A 21,659-nucleotide genomic window follows, 5' to 3' on the forward strand; every position below is an offset into this window, starting at 1 on the left:
TATTTTTGCATTATCATAAGCGCTAATGCACTGTGAAAACAAAACACATTTTGCCTTACCTATAATAAATTGAAATATAAAAGGCGTAGTAACATTTAACTGTCAGCAGCGCCATCTATATTCACCCAGTTAAATAACTTAAATCTTTCTTCTTTTTTTTGACATAAAGCAAATTATAAAACTAATGTAAGTCAAAGTATTTTGAAGTATTATCTCCAAAACTATTTCAAAACACATTTTAAAACAATTTTATTTATGAATATGTTATCTCTCTTCGAATAGTAATTCTCCAGTCCGTTATGAGAACAGCCACTCGTGATATGTTACGTCACTCACATGCTCTGTTCAGTTTCATTGTTGTAGTTTTGAGTAGTTGCATAAGATTTGTAATAGCCTAAGTCTGCTTGCTACCTTGCATTGTTTTATTAGAGCTTTTCCAACATCGTGTAGTTTGATACTAAAAATAATTAAGGAATTGTTCTAAACTGAAAATGTTTTAAGAACACCATGATTAAAATTACTCAGGTTGCGCTGTTGGTTCATTATTTGCTGGAACTGCACACACCTTCCTTTCCTTGGTATCTGTCTATTTGCTTTATATAGTATGCAGCAGGCGTGTGACTATTTCTAGCAAAAGTAAGGAATTTGAAGAAGTATGCCTAATAATATATAAATGCTTCTTCCTCATTGAACACTTCAAGATCAAAAGGAGCCATTAAATGTGTCTATAAATAATATCCTTATTTATTTGAATTAATATTAAAGTTCTACTTTGAACGTGCGTGCTAACATTTTAAAAGTATGCCTTTCTTCTATTTATTATTTTTTGACAATAGATGGCAGCACAATCTTCTAAATGGCTACATGCTGGAATATAATAAACAACAATGAGCTAGTAAAATGTTTCTATAATTTTTATTTCACAGATCTACATAGGTTATTAGGAAGACCAAATACATGTAATTTGTACAAAAATTTAAACCCGACAGGATGTATAGGTTTTCTTTTCCCTTAACACATGTGTGTTTGAATAAAATCGACCAACCTTAGCTAGCAAAGGTTGGTCGATTGGTAGAGCCTTTGCTACTAATACCTCTGCTACTAAATGCTGTTGTCACTCTCTCCCTCGATGAGTCTTTGAACTTCCTGAAAGTGTCACATAATAATATATTTTGATTTTTGTAAACCTTCTTTAGCCTACTTTCTTTATTTTTATTTTTTGACACTTTTTTACTATTTCCTAAATCATTATTATTATTATGTGACACCTCCAGGGAGTCTAAAGACTCATCGAGGGAGAATGTGCCAACAGCATCGAACGATTGATCCCTTCCAACTATTAACCGCGCTCAAACTTGCTTAACTTTTTGCGTGAGCCATTAGTAGCAGAGGCTCTACCAATCGAGCAACCTTTGCTGGCAAATCATGCTTACCAACTCAGTAATTAGCACTAAAAGATCCTATTAGGAGAGCAAATTATTCCAAAAAAATTAACTTCCAAGTAAAAGATATCGTGTTTTGGAATTATTACTTTATGTATGTCAATTGAATGTTCCGGATTGTTTGCCAGCTTTGTAAGAAAAAAAAAAAAACCTGATTTTCCAGCTTTTTCCCTTCCATCTCCGCATAAGACCATCTAACTCACTTTTAGTTGTAATAAAAAAAAAAAAAAAAACCTTGTAAAGGTTCAAACGTCGATACCTATTGAGTTATAAGGATAGCCTACCGTACATTTACGGATATGTACATGTATCACAAGTGATTTAAACACATCACTGATAGCTACATAGAAAATATATGTATTATAATATTTACTTACTCTTTCTACTACGTACTCATTATATGCAAATCGAGCTGAGATTTCACTTCGCGTTTTTTTTTTTTTTTTTTAAAACGCGAAGTGAAGGGCTTGGTAATTTGAACGCAGAAATAACCCATGCTATATTGTGAGTAGTGGTGTTTGTTTGACATATTTTGAAGGCTCTCAACTTCATCAAGAATACAGCATGGAACATCATATATTAACGGAAAGCCACAACAAATATAGAGCCTCTATAATCTTTCACTCTTCGAATGGAAAAGACCGCAATTCTATTCTCGTCGTGTGATGAAAGAATCTTCATATAAAGCTGGGGGGGGGGGGTTCATCTCGCATACAAGCAACTCGGCCAGAGAACATGCACAATTTACCAATTTACAGTCACAAAATACTATTTGCAGGAGATAAATTGCGTTATGAGTAGATGGCGGATAGTGACTTTGCCGGTCAATAATAATAATAATAATAATAATAATAATAATAATAATATCATTCGTAGTCTATCATCGTATCAAAAAATGCTTTTTGTAAAGAGCGGCAGAATGTTTTAGCTGAGGCTTGTCAGAAATAAGTGAAAAGTGTTTCACGTGACGAGTAAACTATATTACGGATTAAAGATGAATATAAGTTACTTCATATTAAAACTATGTTTATATTTATTTTTTATGTGGCTTCCACCCACGAAAGGCTTCTAAATAAATAAATAGCATACTCTTCATACCATGGATGAGCTAAGGATTTTTTTTCCATTTTTTTTTTATTAATTATTTATATATAATGTTGTTTGTGAATTCAGGTACTTTTGGAAAGGTAGTGTACCTATATCTCCTGTATATCATTTCGAATATAACATGAATTACAAACAACAATGTATCATTTCATCTTACATTACTTAACAAAAAAAAAATACAATACTAATAATAATATTTTATGCTGCAGCACACACATAGCATAAAAATATCACCGGACTGGAAATTAAACAAGTCATTCAAAATATCTTCATAATCAGTACTTGGATTGAAATTATTCGTTCACATTGAATTCGGATCAAAATGCCGTCCCTAAAAGTGCGCGATCGTTCTTCCAAAACTAGTTTATTATGCTTAAATGGGAGACGGAAATATTTAACGAATCACCAAATGATCCAGGAATGTAGTTTATCTAAAGCGCCCTCTATATATTCTTAAAAGTCCGAAGGCTATACAGGATTCGAACGTGCTCTGACATAATACACAGATCCAGCGCCTTGCTTCCGTAGAAATAACCAAGACCTAATCTTATTTCTCTTTATGAAAAGAATGATGAAAATCCCGAGGATAAATAGGGAAGTTACAGCAATAGCCAAGGCGGTGGTACGATATACACGATTCTGATGTTCTTCGTCACTGGATTCCGAAGAAGAATGGCACACGAAGTCTTGAAAAGACAACTTACTGAATTGACGTCTCCTTAGTAAGGAAGGTGATTCACATCTGTAATGGATAACAGAAATGTATTTAGATTGTAATATCACTTAAAAAAAAAAAAGTAACTTCTATTACTTCCAAATACCAAAGGTTACCTGAACACTGTATATTATCATCCAAAATATCCAAGGGAGAATTTTTTGAAGGGAAGCTACTAACGGTATAGAAGTGTCAAACCATGTAGAATAATCGGTTTATTTATTCGTATGGACTTTCCTCCCTTTTTCTCCTCCGTCCCTATTGGGGCGAGTTGAGCCCCCTCATGGGGGTTAAGTATTTATGGCTGTAGATCCGTGTGTGTTCATGGAGCCGGTTTGCCTGCTTGTGGGGTGATAAACGCCAGATAAACTGGCGGAAAAAAACTCTACTGCCCGCTCCCAAGACCGGCTAACTTGGCTATGACTGAGAAAGATCCTCAACTTCCTCACGTCTTCGACTGGCATCGAACCTGGGACACTCCTTCCCCAGTCATATGGTTGCGAAGCGCACAGCCACTAGGCTAATCGCGCGGACAGAATAATAGGTAACATCTCTTGACGCTACCTAAGGTGGTAGTTGATTCAGTCGTGAGTGAGCTGGTCTAAAATGCAACCAAATCACGCGATCGTATTGGGAAAGGACAAATGGTATGCACGGAATGCAACAACAAGCATTCAGGGCACCAACATTTAGCTTAGTCGAAATATTTGTGTGGTGATAGCCTACCTTAACGTAGAGAATCTGATGCGTCAAGAACTGGCTACAGAACCATTCGCCAACGCCTTTGAGACGCAGTTTGTCTGAAGTAGCCTTATAAACCAGCACCTGGTTTATGAGTGGTAACAACGCAGTTCAAAGTGTATAGTTGACTTCTTGCACAAGCATGACATCGTGGTTCCCTACTTGGCAAGTTCTTCTTTTTCTTCCAAACTGAAAAGCACTTTCAAGAGGAAACGATTTAGAGATGACGTGAATGTACTAGTAAATATGATATAGTATAGTAGCTGTAGGCCATTCCCAAGCGTTACTGCCACAGATGTGAACAACAGAAAGATAGTCCACAGCAACGACTAGGAATACTTTGAAGTACTTTGCCCTGTGACTTCGAAGTACTGTATATTTTATTCCTCCATAAAAAAGATGCCTACTCGTTTCATATAACTTTGCAATATCTATATCTTATAACAAATCAAAATTGATTTCTATATCGACATCTAACGATATTTCTCCTTATAGTCCTTATACGGACTTGCTTAAAGGGGCGAAGCAAGAATGCTTTTCATCTTCCCCGTTATCTGTAGGGGACAGTGTAGGGGATAAGGTGTTATTGAGCTATTAAAGCTCTGATCATGGCAGGAGGGTAACAGCAAGAGCCGAGCCTCAGTTAGAACTTCATTGGCTACAGCATTGTCATCCATTACCCTCGAAGGGTAATTTCTTCTTTATCTCAACGAGATATTTGTGACACCATCATATAATAGTATGATGGTGTCACAAAACGATCTTATAGTCCTTATAAGGACTGGCTTAAAGGGGCGAAGAAAGAATGCCTTTCATCTTCCCCGTTATCTGTAGGGGACAGTGTAGGGGATAAGGTGTTATTGAGCTATTAAAGCTCTGATCATGGCAGGAGGGTAACAGCAATAGCCGAGCCTCAGTTAAAACTTCATTGGCTACAGCATTGCTGTAGCCAATGAAATTCAATGTATTAAATGAAACATCATATGTTTCATTTAATATGTTATATGAAATTTATTTAGAAAAATTGAAATGGTGTATTAATGTCTTTTAATGAAGTTTAGAAATGCACCATTTATAATAAAGTATTTCAATTTATATAAAATTATATTTAAATTTCATACATTTATTAAAATATTTCGACTGTAATCTAAAAAAATTGGCTACATTGCCTACAGCATTGCTGTAGCCAATGAAATTCAATGTATTAAATGAAACATCATATGTTTCATTTAATATGTTATATGAAATTTATTTAGAAAAATTGAAATGGTGTATTAATGTCTTTTAATGAAGTTTAGAAATGCACCATTTATAATAAAGTATTTCAATTTATATAAAATTATATTTAAATTTCATACATTTATTAAAATATTTCGACTGTAATCTAAAAAAATGTGTAAACATTCATATATCGATGGCTGAATAATTAATTTTCGCCTTGTAAATAATGAGTTGTATACAATTATGAGAACCGTAGTTTTTTAAATTAAAGTTTATACTAGTTTATCATAAAAAAAAAATCATCTAACGCCTTTTTATTCCCGAATGCGGGGAGTAGGCGAGGCCATTTAGCCCTATCTAACTTTTGGAGACTGAGTGGGCAGTTCAATCTCCACTTATACTAGTTTATTTATATATTATTTATGATTTGTGTGATTTTATGTAATTAATTTAATATTTGCAATAAAATAATATTTAAGATTAAGATAAAATAAATATTATTTTACTTAAATAAATAATATTTACTAAACTGACGTCTTTAGGACACCGATATAGACAAATTTTTAATATATATATATATATATATATATATATATAATTTTCTATAAATAATTTACAACTTTTTTTACCCATATTTACAATGGGAAACAATGTTGACGATCTACTGAATGTCCCGTTTTATGCAAGAGCATTCGCGGATTGTATGATTATAGTCAAAAGCGGTTGGAACTTGTGTATAAATAAGTAAAACGAATTATTTCAGCCTTTCTTTGGGTTTAATCGGAAAAATAATAATTTCCCAAGTGATTACTTTTTTCTGTTTCTATGCGTATTATATGGCCATATTCAAACACCATGATTATTCAAATTAGCCGTGTCTCACTCTAGTATTTTTCAACGATAATCTAATCTCACCACGAAGCGTAAACCCTTTGTGCTTCTCATATAAACGGCGCGCGTGAAGCATAGCTATTGTTCATTTGACCTTTTTGGTTCCCATATTTAAAATTATATTAATTGATAAATTAAAGCATTCAAAGTCATCCTACAATTAATTAGATTGGGCCAATTAAGTTGAGCGCTGATGCGCTGTTCACTCTTAAAACTTTCATACATCGATAAAAACGAAATCATAGGGGCAAACGGAAGTGAATTTTGAAGCGCGGGTTGCATAAGCCAACCTAAATAGGCACGTGACGCCACTGATATATATATATATATATATATATAAACATATATATATATATTTATATATATTTATATATATATCAGTGGCGTATATATATATACAGGGTGTTCGGGATAAATTTGACAGTTTCGTAAGGAAAAAGAAAATCTTCTTTGTATCTATTAAATTTAATGAATTGACAAAAAAACATTACAGGCAGAGTTAATTACAATACTATCAACAAGATTTACTCAAAATAACCACCATTAGCATCGATCACAGCTTCAATTCTGCTTCGGAACCTCGAACAAGCTGATGCTACAGTCTCCCTGGGAAGGGCCGCAAAAACTGTTTTAATTTTATCCATTAACTGGGCTTTTGTATTACTGGAAGTGCGATTGGTGTCTTTTTCAACTGCGCCCCATACAAAATAATCCATGGGGTTAAGGTCTGGGGAGTTTGGAGGCCAAACATTTGGACTGGTGAAGTCGTAGAAATTTTCAGACAACCATTTTTGACTTTTCCCAGAGGTGTGGCAAGGGGCCGAATCCTGCTGCCATACATACGGCCTACCATTGGCTACCCTTGTTATCCAGGGCTTGACTACAGTTAGCAACTCCACGAACAAAGCCCGAATTCCAATGCCAGGGTTCTTCAACACCTGTTCCTGCAGATTTGCGAGGAATTCTGCTGTACGAACGCAATCAGATCGTCTGCTAGGGATCTTTCTTCTTGCTACATCCTCGTAGTCACCATTGCAAGTCTCTAGTTCATGCCTGATTGTTTTTACTGTATTCAGGGAGCATTGGGCAGCAGTCGTAATATCCTTATTTTGATGGCGGGCACGAATCATCATGATACAAGTTATTCTCTTCCATGATTCAGGTGGGTTCCAGCTATCCATCCTTTCTGACATCTTGTATATGAATGAAGAAGGGTCCAAACTTTTAAATGAAGAGAAGTGTGTGTTAATACATGTAACTTACGGAAAAATATAATTAATTATAAATATGTCAAATTTATCCCGAACACCCTGTATATATATATATATATATATATATATATATATCAGTGGCGTATATATATATATATATATATATATATATATCAGTGGCGTATATATATATATATATATATATATATATATATATATATATATATATATATATATATATATATACGTATATACATATATATATATATATATGTACATATATATATATATGTACATATATATATAGATTGTATATATATATATATATATATATACAATCTACTCTCTTATATAGATCACGTTCCCCAAACCTGATATCTGGTTACGCACAAATAAACAACTAAAAAAAAATACACCACTAAAAACTTTATTTGTGTATTTAAATATTTATTTATCACTTTTAATTATTTTAATTACAACAAATATTTTAATACAAATATATATATATATATATATATATATAGGAATAAAATATTTATTTCTCTATTTTGGAAAACCAAAGTTAGAAAAAACAACAGATTGATTACAAACTCACAAGTCACAGGAAATGCTAGTTGATTAAAAAAAAAAAAAAAATTAATGTGAAATTTGGCATTGTTTGGACCTCGCAATATTTTCATAGTCAAGTTGATATGAAGAAGTGGCCAATCGCAGACAATCATCCAAATGATCATTTGTAATTTGGTTTCTTAATTGATTTTTTATGACGATCATTTTGAAAAACCGGATTCTGACAAGTACGTCGATCCGAAACACGACAGAATTTTTCCCGCAATATCAGTTAATATTGGGAATTTTTCATGTGCATACTTCCAAATGACTTCATTGCTTATTGATTTTAAATGTAAAATGTTTATTATCTCAAGTTCTACTTCGGATTGGTTTATATCAAACAGCCCACTAATTTTATTTGAAATTTCTGTGACGTACGTTCAAGTGTTCTTGAAATGGATTATTGATAAAAGATACAATCATTTCAGTTTTACTAAAATCTTTAAATCTTGACTTTATTTCTTCCTCAACTAATTCTATTTCACGAATAAATTCTTTGAAATCATAGCAAAGCATTTCTTGATTTTGTTCAAAAAATTTTAATAAATATGGGAGATGTCTAAATTCGCGGCATTTATATTTTTCTTTAATAAAAGTAAGTATTGTTGGAAAGTTTTTATTGAACTTAACAATAATATTTTAAATATATATAACAATAATAAAATTTTTATATCCTTAATTAATACAAGAAATCTTTCTATGAATTGACTTCTGCTGAACCAGCGAACATTATTGTACAACAGAAGTTCCATATCATCATCATCATCATCTGCCTGTAATTCCAATAACCGCCAATGCAGGGCTTTTCCTCCAACAGAATTTACAATTTTAAATGTAATATCCAAAACATCTTTTGGTTTAATCTTTTACTACACAGTACTTGTGGGTGAATAATACAGTGGTACATTAAAAAATCTGGATATTTGTCATCGTTTTCACATAATGAAATGAAGCCTGATTTATTACCTACCATTGCAGGTGCACCATCAATAGTAATAGTCAAGTTTAAAAAGCGGAAATTTGTGTTGTTTCACAAATTCATCAAATGCCGAAAAAATGTCTTCTCCCTTAGTCTTTCCCAATAATGGTATAATTTTCAAAAGTTCTTCTTTGCTTGAATAATCTTGAACTACCATGCGAATAAATACCATTCACTGAGCAATATCAGTGAAGTCGTTTGATTCATCAAATTGTAATGAAAACCCAACACACTGGTTAATGTCTGACATTAACCTGGCCTGGAAACTTTTCTCCGACAATTGGAACTCTTCCTTTCGGCAAATTGAAATCTTGTCTGCGGCCTAGAAGTAGTCTCTCTCTCTCTCTAGTGACGTCTCGATCCGAGAAGCTCCTTTCTGGGAAAGCGGAAAACTCCTCTCTCAAGCAACGTGGATCTGGGCAGTCTCTCTGACGGCGACTCTGGACCGGACGACCTTCTCTCTGACAGCAATTCTGGAACCGGGACCCCTTCTGCTTGCTTTAGTCCCCTTTTTATTAGGCCTCCTCTGACACCTCGCATGAAGTTTGGCAACCCCCAAAGAATCGGTATGAGTCTTTCATCTTAAGTTTCAAGTTCGGCACGCCTTTTGTTCTCCTCCGCTTTCTTTTGATTGTAAGTTGCCAGCCATCGGAAAGTTGTTTGAACTCTTTCTGAATGACTTCGGAGATGTTTACACTTAGAGCCTGCTCGTCTTTCTCATACATACAAGTTTCAATAACAATCTTTCTAATGCCGCCATGTACAGCTTCGACGACAAAAACATTGCCTTTGTTTTTAACACTCTAACATTTAAAGCAGTATATAGAGTTAGCTTCAAAAGAGTTATTTACAAAAACATCTAATACAAACTATACCGAGACAAACAAAGTTTATTTTTTTACAATATTCACATGGGACTTAACCTAAGTAAAAAATCGATGTAATGTGCTTTGGAATATTTAAACTACAATTGAGTTTTTACACTTTGCTCATAATCGTATTCACTCGACTCGCTGTTTGACTTCCACTGATCCAAATGAATTCATTTACCCGGACTTATAAGAAAATGACTGATTTGACAATTTTAACGAAAAATAAATAAACAATAGCAATACACTTAAAGCGAATTAAAAATAATACAAAATAATGATAAATAAAATATTATCTTTTCAGTTTTAATTAAATTTGTAAGTAAGGAGAAATACACAAGAGATCGACCAAAAATCGCTCCGCGATCGATTGGTCGATCGCGAGCGACGGGTTGAGCACCTGTTTACTAGGGGAACCCCCCCCCCCCCGGTGCCTACCCCAGAATTCCTTACTGGTAAGCCGGTAAGACAAAAAACGTGCCATAAAAACGTTTCAAATTTCGGCTTATCGATTTATATACCGGGTGATTATAAAATAACGTCAAGTGGTCAGAGCCCTCTAGCGAGTAATGTATCGGACGAAACACACCAATATTCGTAGATGTACACAGTGGAACATGGGGATTGGATTTAACGAAAAAACAAATAGTAACAAAAGTTGCCAACAGGGGAAATTTTGGCGCTGTTTACCGAGTAAAATACAGTAGTTTGCATGATCGTGTTTCTTGTGAGTGCAATAAAAAAAAACTTGTGAGATTTCTTATCATTCGTAGACGAACTGCTTTTTGATGCCTCTCACCTTACGTGAGCGTGCTTTGTTAGTCAAACTCTATTATCAGCAGAACAATAATGTCAGTGCTTGTCTTCGTGATTTTCGGCGTATGAAAAATTTAAGAAAAGAATCGATTAGCGTAATAAACTTACGAAAACTGATTCGGCGATTTGAAACTACTGGAACTCTAGCAGTGCAGGTAGGCAAGGGACGCAAACCAATCAATCACCAACAAGTTGAACAAGTTGCAACTGCTATTGTGGAACAGGAGATGGCGAATGTGCAGGGTACCAGCAGTGCACGAGCAATATCCCAGCAAACGGATATCGCATACACAACGGTGTGGAAAATCCTGCATCAGATGTTGAAGTTTTACTCCTATAAAATCAGTCATGTTCAAGAATTGCACCCTGGTGATGCGACCACACGAATCGACTTATCTTTGAGATTCTTAGCGCGCGTGGAAGTGGATAATGCATGGCCGTGGCAGATTTTATGGAGTGACGAAGCGCACTTTTATTTGAACGGCGATATTAACACACGCAATTGTCACATTTGGGCTGAAACTAATCCGCACGTGTCTGCAGATGCCTATCCACTCGACCAAAGTCACAGTGTGGTGCAGATTTACGGCATCTTTTATCATCGGTCCATACTTTTACGAGGATAATCGCCAAAATGGAACAGTGACCTGTTCCGTCAATGCTAACAGGTATGCCAATCTGATACAGAACTTTGTGGTTCCACAACTGCAGCAAAGAGGATGTCTCGGTTCGACCATCTTCATGCAGAATGGTGTGCCACCCCACATCGGATTTCAGGTACAGCGTGTTTTGCGACAACATTTCTCTGACAGAAGAATCATTAGTCGTGCATTTCCCACGCAATGGCCACCGAGATCGCCTGATCTCAATCCTTGTGACTTTTGGCTGTGGGAATTTCTTAAAAGCATTGTATATCAAGGACATGTACCCGATATTCCAACTTTGAAAGATCGAATAACATTACACGTGAGACAAATCAATTCCGATATGTTGCGAGCCACTGTGGAAAATGTCGTGCACCGTATGCAGTTCCTGGAACATCAGAATGGTGGTCATATTAAATCTCATTTGTAATTAACAATAAACGTCATGAAATTGATGTGTGATGTCTCTCATTTGCCATTTAGTGATTTCATTAGTCACACCTACTAAAATTAATTTGACAGCGCTATAATTTCCCCTGTTGGCGACTTTTGGTACTATTTTGTTTTCGTTAAATCAAATCCCCATGTTCCACTGTGTACGTCTACCGAATATTGGTGTGTTTCGTTAAATACATTACTCGCTAGAGGGCTCTGAACATTTGACGTTATTTTATAATCACCCGGTATATAGAATATATATAAATATATATATATTTTTTCCATGTATTATATATATATATATATATATATATATATGTGTGTGTGTGTGTGTGTGTGTGTGTGTGTGTGTGTGTGTGTGTGTGTAAAAATATATTGGAAAAATTTTCCAATTTTTCCAATGCACTTGGAAAAATTTCCATATTTCGTCTTTTTGAGCACAATCTCCAAATTAGCAAATCCTTGCACTTCTGCATTGTTATATTAATTGTATGCGCGAATTAAAATAACAATTAAAATGAATCGAAACAAATATAGTAAATAAAAATTAAATTTAAAATAAAACTATCATAATAGACTGCTTACACACGTGATTTAAAATATTCGAAAAGGGGAGAAGTAATAATCATTGAAAAGTAATATAATCATCATCAGAAAATTATAAGAAAATGCTTTAAAGACATCTTCTAATTAATAATAATTATAATAAAATTCTTGTTATATACCCTTATAGGATGTACAGTACAGTACAGGACAGTATGATAGTACTATATGAAAAGTTGACATCATTATTACCTTACTATCGACAATAAATAATAATAATAATAATGGATGTTTATTACCCATTCCTTTAACATCATTCATCACAATTAGCATCTGCTGAATGTAGTAGGAAAGACAGATTATCTCAGGTTGACTTCATAAATTATTATTATTATTATTTGACACCTCCAGGGGTCCAGCACTCATCGAGGCAGTGCACCTATTCTACAACTCTGTCTCCGCCATTCAACCTCATCCACCAATCGCATCATCTACACCATCGCCGTCTATTGTCCACTACCACCACTTTCACAGACGATCACAAACATCCATGCTCAAGGTGGGATTCGAACCCGCAGCGTTTTGGCTGGAGAGCAGATACGCTAACCACTCGGCCAATTCTAAATAATTAGAATGGCTCTGATTCTATTTAGAATCAGCGGGCTGATTCTAAATAATTCTACTAATTATGAACCTCTTTATTTATAGCGAATAAGAAAAAAATGAAACGAATTAGTTAGAATTTTAGATTCCATCAGTATCTCAATTCAAATAAGACAACTCCACCCGAAGAATTGCCCAGTCACTTTCGCAAAAATGAACAGAAATTAGTTGTTATTTTTTTAAAATATATTATTTTTATTAATTTCAAAACATTTACTGAATACTCCTTAAGACCCCCCCCCTAAAAAAAAAATTCTCACTTACCTTAAATCAACCGTTAGCTGACGAACGATAGTGCAATTCAGGACCCACCTCATCCTACAGTCACAGTGCCATGGATTATATTGAAGATTGAAATACATGAGGTTATTGCATGAGATTGTCTGCTGGTCCAAGAAGGAGAGAGCGTTGTTTTGGAAACTTACTAAAGTAAGCTGATCAGATGGAATCCCCTTGAAGGCATCCTTGTGAATGCTGTGTAGTTTGGGATTCCTTTCTATCCTCAACTCTTTTAGATTTTGGAGAGACGAGAAAGTCTCAAGACCAATTGTTTTCAGCTTTTTCATATCACTCACTTCGAGAATTTCTAGGGACGTCAGTTTCTTTAAGGATTTATTGGTTAATTCTTCGATGGGATTTTCGTTGATAATCAGTTTCTTTAGCCCTGTAGCACGAACTAAGGCTTTAATGGGAACTTCGTCGAACTCGTTTGCACTTAAGTCAATGTGTTCAAGATTTTTCATCTTATAAAACATTTCACCATCACTAAGGAAATGAAGGCTGTTTCTACTAACATCCAGTACCCTAAGAGTCACCAAATCCTTCACTAATATTGGTTCCAAGACATCCATCCTATTTCCTTCCAAAATCAGCACCTGTAAAGACTGAAGTACCGTCAATGAATTTAGAGCTGGTCTAGAAATGTGATTATTGCTTAAATTCAAAGTAAGTAGATTTTCCAAGCCATAGAATGTATGTTTTTCGAGCATACCTATTAAATTGAAACTAAGATCAAGATACTCCAACCTGCGGACTTTTGTGAACACATCCAGTTTAATAGTTAAGATTTTGTTATACTTCAAATCCAGGTGTCTCAGTATTTCATATTCCAATTCATCTATGCTGGAGATGTTGTTATAGCTCAAATCCAAAAGTGAAGTGTTATTGGATTGTTGAACCATGGAGGGAATAGCTGACAGACCCTTCTGGAAACATATAATGTCAATGGTATTTTCTTGATTCTGTTCACATTTACATAGATCACATAAATTATTTTCGCACAAGGCAGGATTTGTAGTTATTAACAAACATACGATAAACAGGCACAACGAATTCATCGTATCTGGAAAAACGAAATGGTCAATTAAAAATAAGTCTGGCAAAATAATAAGTACGATGTGTTGTTTGATAACTTTTAAGAACTATCCAATTCTTATACCATTATATAACCATTACTAGTTTTGTTATTGATAGTTTAAGAAATGAAAAGTAATATAATTATGATTAACCATGGAATCAATCCAGATTTTATTAAAATTCTGAGAATGTCAGTGCTAGTAAACAGTTTAAAATGCGACTGAATCAGATTTACAACTGAAGTTCTCTATTAGTACTTCATTATATATGATGATGATGATGATGATCAACAGCCTATTTTTCTACCCACTGTAGGGTGAAGGCCACTCCCATTGCGGGAAGTTTGGGTCTACTACTCCCATGGTGACCCAGTCCATATTGGGAGAGTATATCTATACTTGAGTGAAGGAATGAAGGTGGAAGACAATCACAAGCATCCATGCCTACGCGGGATTCGAGCCCGCAGCCTATTGGCTGGAGAGCGGATACGCTAACCACTCGGCCAACCAGGCCTTATAAATATAAATTCATTATATATATTTATATATTATTATTACATGACACATCCAGGGAGTTCAAGAGCTCATTAACGGAGGGCACCTACTCTACGACTCTCTGTCTCCACCAACAGCTGGTCTAACAATGTGATTATTGCTTAAATTCATTGACTCTACGACTCTCTGTCTCCGCAACTACCATCATCATCTACAAAAACGCCATCTACTGCCCACAACCACCACCACTAGATTTTCACAGACAATCACAAACATCCTCCATACCCACGGCGTGATTCGAGTACGCAACCTTTCGGCTGAAGAACAGATACGCTAATAACCAGGCGGGCGAAATACACACACACACACACACACACACACACACACACACACACACACACACACACACACACACACACACACACACACACACACACACACACACACACACACATATATGTGTGTGTGTGTAGAAAGCATTTTACCTTGGGTATGATAAATGTTAAAGATACCAAGCTATTTTAAACCTGGTTTTACTCTATTTCCCAAGTAAGCAAACAGACAAACAAGTCAAGTTTGCACCTGCACGTATTGCGAGTCTAGCTGACCCTCAAAGTGGTGCAAGTCAAGGCAACTCATGGTAAAGGTAGAATAAGCTCTGATCACTATTCTTAATATTTACCCTTCACGCAAAGCCCATCTCCTTGATTAGATGTATGATGCTATGTATTAAAGGCAAGGGGCAACTACCCAGACCGGTTTCGACCTTATGAATAAGTAAGCCGTCTCTAAAAATTCCGACGATCCCTAGGCCACTCAATTGTGGGCGAGAGACCGTCCATCTCAGCGTTGGCTCCACTCAGTGATGGCCTTCCACCCACCACCACCACCGAGCAGAACCGCTCATATTCCGAAGAAAAGCATTCACCGACAAAGCCCCCTCACTGGACCGTGCCGGAAAACACTTTCCCCGGAGACTCAAATTGCTCCCTTAAGGCAAAAACTTTAAGAGAGCGAACTCATAATAGTCCCCACCGGTTTCGACCTTTATTGAGGTCTCATCAGTGGGAGCCAGGCTAGAATTACCAAGATTTTAATAATACAGAGCTTATAAGTATTTTACCAGAACAAGTTACCATAAAGTGTTTTAACCTTATTAAATAAAAATTTCCGGATGAGATATAAATATAAAAAGTATTTTACCTTGGGTATAATAAATGTTGAAGATACCAAGCTATTTTAAACCTGGTTTTACTCCATTTCCCAAGTAAGCAAACAGACAAACAAGTCAAGTTTGCGCCTGCACGTATTGCGAGTCTAGCTGACCCTTAATACTTATAAGCTCTGTATTACTAAAATGTCCGCGCGGTTAGCCTAGTGGCTTTGCGCTTCGCAACCATATGCCTGGGGAAGGTGTGTCCTAGGTTCGATTCCCGTCCACGACGTGAGGAGCTTAAGGATCTTCCTCAGCCATAGCCAAGTTAGCCGGTCTTGGGCGTGGGCAGCAGGGTTTTTTCGCCAGTTTATCTGGGGTTTTTCATCCCCCAAGCAGGCAAACCGGCCCCGTGAACACACAGGTTACAGTCACAAATACTTACGGCAAGGAAGGCAACGGGAAACCACCTTGCTCATAATCATCTCTCCCTAGAATGGTAGCATATAGCTACCCTCCCCCGGCCGTATGGCAGATGGGAACCAGAAGAAGATTACTAAAATCTTGGTATTTCTAGCTTGGCTCCCACTGATGAGACCTCAATAAAGGTCGAAACCGGTCTGGGTAGTGGCCCCTTGCCTTTAATACATAGCGTCATACATCTCCTCAAGGAAATGGGCTTTGCATTAAGAGTAAATATTAAGAGTAGTGATCAGAGCTTATTCTACCTTTATCATGAGTTGCCTTGACTACTCACTGATGAGATCCAAATGAGGGTGGAAACCCGTGCTGGGCGGATCTTTCTTTTGAGAGGCTCCACTTGGAGGTAGGATTTTGCCTGTCTCTGAGTGGGGCCACCACTGAGATTATAGCTCTGCTTGGTGGTGGGGTGAGCCTGCCACTGGGTAGAGCCAATGCTGATAAGTTCTTCTCGGTGACGGGGTGAGCCTGGTGACGGGGTATTGACGGGGAACAACGCTGAGTTTTGCGATCTTTCGGGATCGTCCCGCTTCATCTATACATAAGGTCGAAACCGGTCTGGGTAGTGCCCCCTTGCATAGCATAGAATCATACATCTCCTCAAGGAGATGGGCTGTGCATTAAGGGTAAATATTAAAAATAGTGATCAGAGCTTATTCTACCTTTACCATGAGCTGCCTTGACTTGCACTACATATATATATATATATATATATATATACGACTAGTTTCATCGGTGTCTCTACTTCCTCAGGTGAGTAAGAAATAACACAAAACTTATAAAACTAACAAGGTAAAAAACATGGACTTTTCAGCTAAATAAAAAGAAGAATAGTAACAGTCATATTTGAATTGGTGACCGCCTGCTATTGTTAGCATGAGTTGAATGTGAGTGACAGCAAATTTTAGAGCGCCAATATTGGATTACTGCGCTATGGGAATCAGGCAAATATTAGCTCAGATTGCTGTTCATGTGTGAAGGGTCCAGAACTAATTCTTTGGATTCTACAATTCGTCTTTCAAATTCATCATAGCATATATATAAATTGGTTGTGCGGTCTCAATCAACTTAGTGTTGATGTTCTTCGAGGTTAGAGTTGGCGGATAAAAGAACATGACTGGAAAGGGCGCTCGCTCGTGTTCTCTGTAGGAGATGTCACGTCTATGTTCCTCAAGACGAAGTGAAATAGATTTATCTGTCTGGCCAAAATAAGTTTGACCACAGTCGCACATAACTTTATCAACACCAGGAAAATGCAGTAGGTTGGGTTTTGGTTTTGGTCGACTCAGAAAAGAACGAAGTTTTGGTAGAGTTATATAGTCGGTCTTTATGTTGAATTTCTTCATAATCCTAAATAGTTTTGGGGTAAGAGAGCAATTTGAGTTATAACATCCCTGATAGCCATACTGCAGTTGTTCAATACTGGCGCTGACGAGAACCTGCAAGCACGCATGCAACAAACAATAGCACGTTAGATAGAACGACTTGAAAAATACCACGTTTTTGTGTCAATCATGTATTGCATTTTTTTTTTTGCCTGTAATTCTCAGATTTTTGTAACTTCAATTTTTTATTACTGTGTTCTATCTTTAGTGAATACCTGAAGAAGGCTGTAAAAGGCTGAAACTAGTTGTATCATTATCATTAAAATTAAATATTTTATCTCGGTTTAAAATCATTTAAAATTTGTGTGTGTGTGTGTGTGTGTGTGTGTGTGTGTGTGTGTGTGTGTGTGTGTGTGTGTGTGTGTGTGTGTGTGTGCGTGCGCAATGAAGAATTTAATAATAATAACTAGAAATACAATACAATAATAAAACTATTATGACTGTAACTCTTCTACTAGGAGACTTAAGTGTGTATAGGACGGCAATAGCACGAAATCTTCGATTTCCGAGAGTCAGTGCAAAAAAGAACAACACCGGAAAAAAAAAAAAGCTAAATTTGCTGTAGATGAGATTAAGGATACAAATAGCAGCACGAGAAAGATTTCTCATTTAAAGTGAAAAATAAATAAGTACATAAATAAATAAAATAAAATAAAATAAAAAAATAAGAAGCATTTATAGTAGCATAGTTGATGTGTTTATCATTTTTGCAATCGATTTAGTTTAATTTTTTACCATTACTAAACCTTACAAATCCATATACTCAACACGATGTATGACACTAATTGTAAAGAGTAACTTAAATGTATAACTAAAAATTTATAATAATTTCAAATGCATTTATAAAAAAATTTACATTTTTTTATGATTTAAAAATTGCTTACATTTTAATCAGATTTTCAGCGTGAATTCTAATTTTATCTTCTTTACAAGCCCAGTAAACAGAAATAAACATAAAAGTACTTTAAAAATAAAAACATACCATCAATATCATCACGAAATAAAACTCTTGGTTGTGAGAATTTGTTATTTCAAGATTCTAAAATCTCCGTTTGCTTAGAAAAATGCTTTGTAGTTCTGACCTGTATTTCCAGTTTTTCTAAGAAAGGTTTAGTACCATCTGAAATGTGCTTTTCTAATTTTCCCAGTCATTGTATCGTACTTGAGAGGGTATCGCCCTTCTAGATACAAGGAAGAAAAATGACTCATCTGCATTACTTATCACATAGCTCGCTTTAGTCATGTGAATGATTGCCATGCATATTTCACTTCAGAAATCAGGGGCAGAATGTAGGAAAAAAACAAACAAAAAAAAAGTTTTAATCTTAGATTTGAATATTCCGAGATTTCAGTTTACGCAAAAATGTATACAAAATCTGGTTTTGAATTGAGATGTAAATTATAGAAGAATATGAAAAGAAGTGAACGCATACAAAGAGTTCTTACGCATGTAATAAAATAATAATTATTTATTAATTTTTTATTTCATTAACGATTTCTTAATTTTTGATCGCAATTTTGAGCATAAATTCTAATTTTATTTTCTGTTACAAGTACCTGGAAATAAGAACAAACACGTGTAATTAATAAATATAATCTATTAACTTCATAGCCTTAGTAGTTTGCTGTAATCCCATTTTAGGAAATTGATAAAATGGAACAATTTTGTTGATATTCTACTAGATGCAGAATCTCTCACTAGGTGGCGGGCTATACAATAAACATTCTGAGGACAGTAGACTAAAGTTGTTTCGGAATTACAGTCGACATAACTAATGCTATGAAAATGACTGTAAATTGCTTATTATTTGAGATCATTTGCCTGTTTTGTAGGGGGGGAAATTGAATTTATTAAAGGAAAAATCCTGCCATTTAATGTATGAGATCAGCTAAGTCGCTTTCATTAAAAATAAAAGACTTAAAGATTATTTGCCTTTTTAGACGGAACTCGAACCAGATCTTTCTAAAACACATGGGACATTATCGATATCTACTAAGTATGCTAAAAAAAGTATTGCAAAAGTATATCAGTTACGTAGCAACACAAACACACAAAACCTACTGCCACTTTTCTGTAGTGAACCTATCGCAACCCTAATGCTAATGTTTTAACGATGTAATTAATCGAATCTTTCCCCTTAAAATCAAAGCAACAAATGAGTCAAGAACGTCAACAGAAAGAAAGTGATTACTCACCTTATTTTAAAATTTCTTCAATTCCACCATTTCAAAAATATACGATCGTCTATGGAGGGAGGATTGCTTTCGAGATCACCGTAAAAGATGGCGACGTCATCAAGTCGAGATAAAATAAGTTGTTATCAGAGAGAAAGAGCACGACGATGTGACAGATGGCCTGTGCAGGCACGAAGGTCTCCGATAAGAAAGAGACACACACAATGAACACGGAAGACCATTTTTAGAAACTCCACACAGACACTAAATGTCCGATTCTTTTCGTTCCAATATCTTCCATAAAAAAAGCAATTCTCTTAACACAGGTACTGCTATAATGTTTGCGATAAGTTTCTCCAGGTTTCAACATAGAAAGATAACCTTATGTTGACAATATAGTTTGGGGTTATCGAGTTTCTATGGTTGTCTCTTAAGAACGTAACGTTGGATATATATCATGGCTGTATTACGCATAATGTGACCTATAAGTCCATTACTTGTTGTGTCCTTATCTTCTTTTGTAAGAGACGACACGTCAGAAGGAAGCTATTTGTTCGCGATATCATTCCTCTCTTGATTAGCTGAAACGTCTATGTTAGAATGGGTTCATTACTATTGCTAGTGAAATTGGTAGTTCATGACTTTACGTTGTTGTTTAAACTCTTGGCAAGCCTATTTTTATTTTTTTTTTCATTAGATAAAAATTATCCAATAATAAAAAAAATAGAAATAGTTAAATAAAATAAATGTGAATATGCTCACAATATCCACTTGCTTGCTTGTCAATATATTATAGTACTGAATTAGTTAGCCTCAAGGAGATGTGAGGGTGGTTTTCCTCTGGGTATTTCGGCTTTCTTTCCAGAAATATGACCCCCATCTTGAACTCTTTTCGCACTCCTTAAGATAATTAAGATATAAGAAATTAGATAGTTCACTGATTATATTCATATTCATTGATTATTATCATTACTATCATACACTATCATACCAAAAGTCATTGGTAAGTTTCATTAATGAATATAATAATTGTATCGCTCATTATTTGAACACCTTTTGGCAATCGCTACAGTCATATTATTATTATTATTATTATTATTATTATTATTATTATTATTATTATTATTATTATTACATGGTCTCATTCTGGTGATTGTCAAAAGAATACCTAGATGACCAACAGATTATTGTTTTGCGATTAGCACAGTCGAGAACACCTTCGTATATACAATCATCTTCTTCTTCTTGTGCCTCATCCCGTCTGTTTGTGGTCGGCCTTTTACATGATGCAACTTTACGCGCAATCCCAACCGACTTGTCGAATAGACTGACGTTGGGGGAGAAAGGTATTTATGTCTGTAGGAGTGTATGTTCACGGGGCGGGTTTGCCTGTTCTGAGAGACGAAAAACCGGAGTTTCCGAGAGAAAAACCCTCCGCCTCCGTATGACACCAGCTAACTTACCTTTAGTCGAAAGAGACCAGATAAAGGTCCCTAAATGGACGGGAATTGAACCCAGGTTTTTTCGATTAAATGGCTTCGTACGTATATACCGACTGACCTACGGAGGCTCCACCTTGGTATATATGAATAAAACATAAACAAATAAAGACAAGTGAAAGGATGCGAAAGAGCAGGTTAAAAGTTAATAAGCACACAAGCCAACCTACTTGCGGGCTGTAGAAAGGGACAGTTTTGAATTAAACATACCAGTTTCCTCAGACT

The 21,659-nt window shown here is 35.5% G+C and overlaps 1 protein-coding gene across 1 annotated transcript; it reads right to left on the reverse strand.

The window, feature by feature from the left end:
- Positions 1-898: 898 nt before the first annotated feature.
- Positions 899-20,368, reverse strand: LOC150108261 (uncharacterized). Its single transcript, XM_090415711.1, has 3 exons — positions 19,957-20,368; positions 13,157-14,234; positions 899-3,291 (listed from the first exon to the last, which is right to left on the reverse strand). Exons 2-3 carry the CDS (start codon positions 14,227-14,229, stop codon positions 3,018-3,020), a joined length of 1,347 nt encoding a protein of 448 aa, XP_090271837.1. The 5' UTR covers positions 14,230-14,234; positions 19,957-20,368; the 3' UTR covers positions 899-3,017.
- Between the last annotated feature and the right edge of the window lie 1,291 nt (positions 20,369-21,659).

This window comes from Typopeltis vanoorti, chromosome 3 (genome assembly GCF_054136105.1).
Source record: "Typopeltis vanoorti isolate ZY-2024b chromosome 3, IOZ_Tvanoo_1.0, whole genome shotgun sequence".
Taxonomy (NCBI): Eukaryota; Metazoa; Arthropoda; class Arachnida; order Uropygi; family Thelyphonidae; genus Typopeltis; species Typopeltis vanoorti.

Bases quoted from the DNA above. Each gene is read 5' to 3' on its own strand.
- LOC150108261 (XM_090415711.1), bottom strand. From the start codon at position 14,229: ATGAATTCGTTGTGCCTGTTTATCGTATGTTTGTTAATAACTACAAAT. The intron at 3,292-13,156 runs GTAAGTGAGAAT...TATCCATTACAG, and splicing joins CAGCTAACGGTTGATTTAAG to ATGTGAATCACCTTCCTTAC.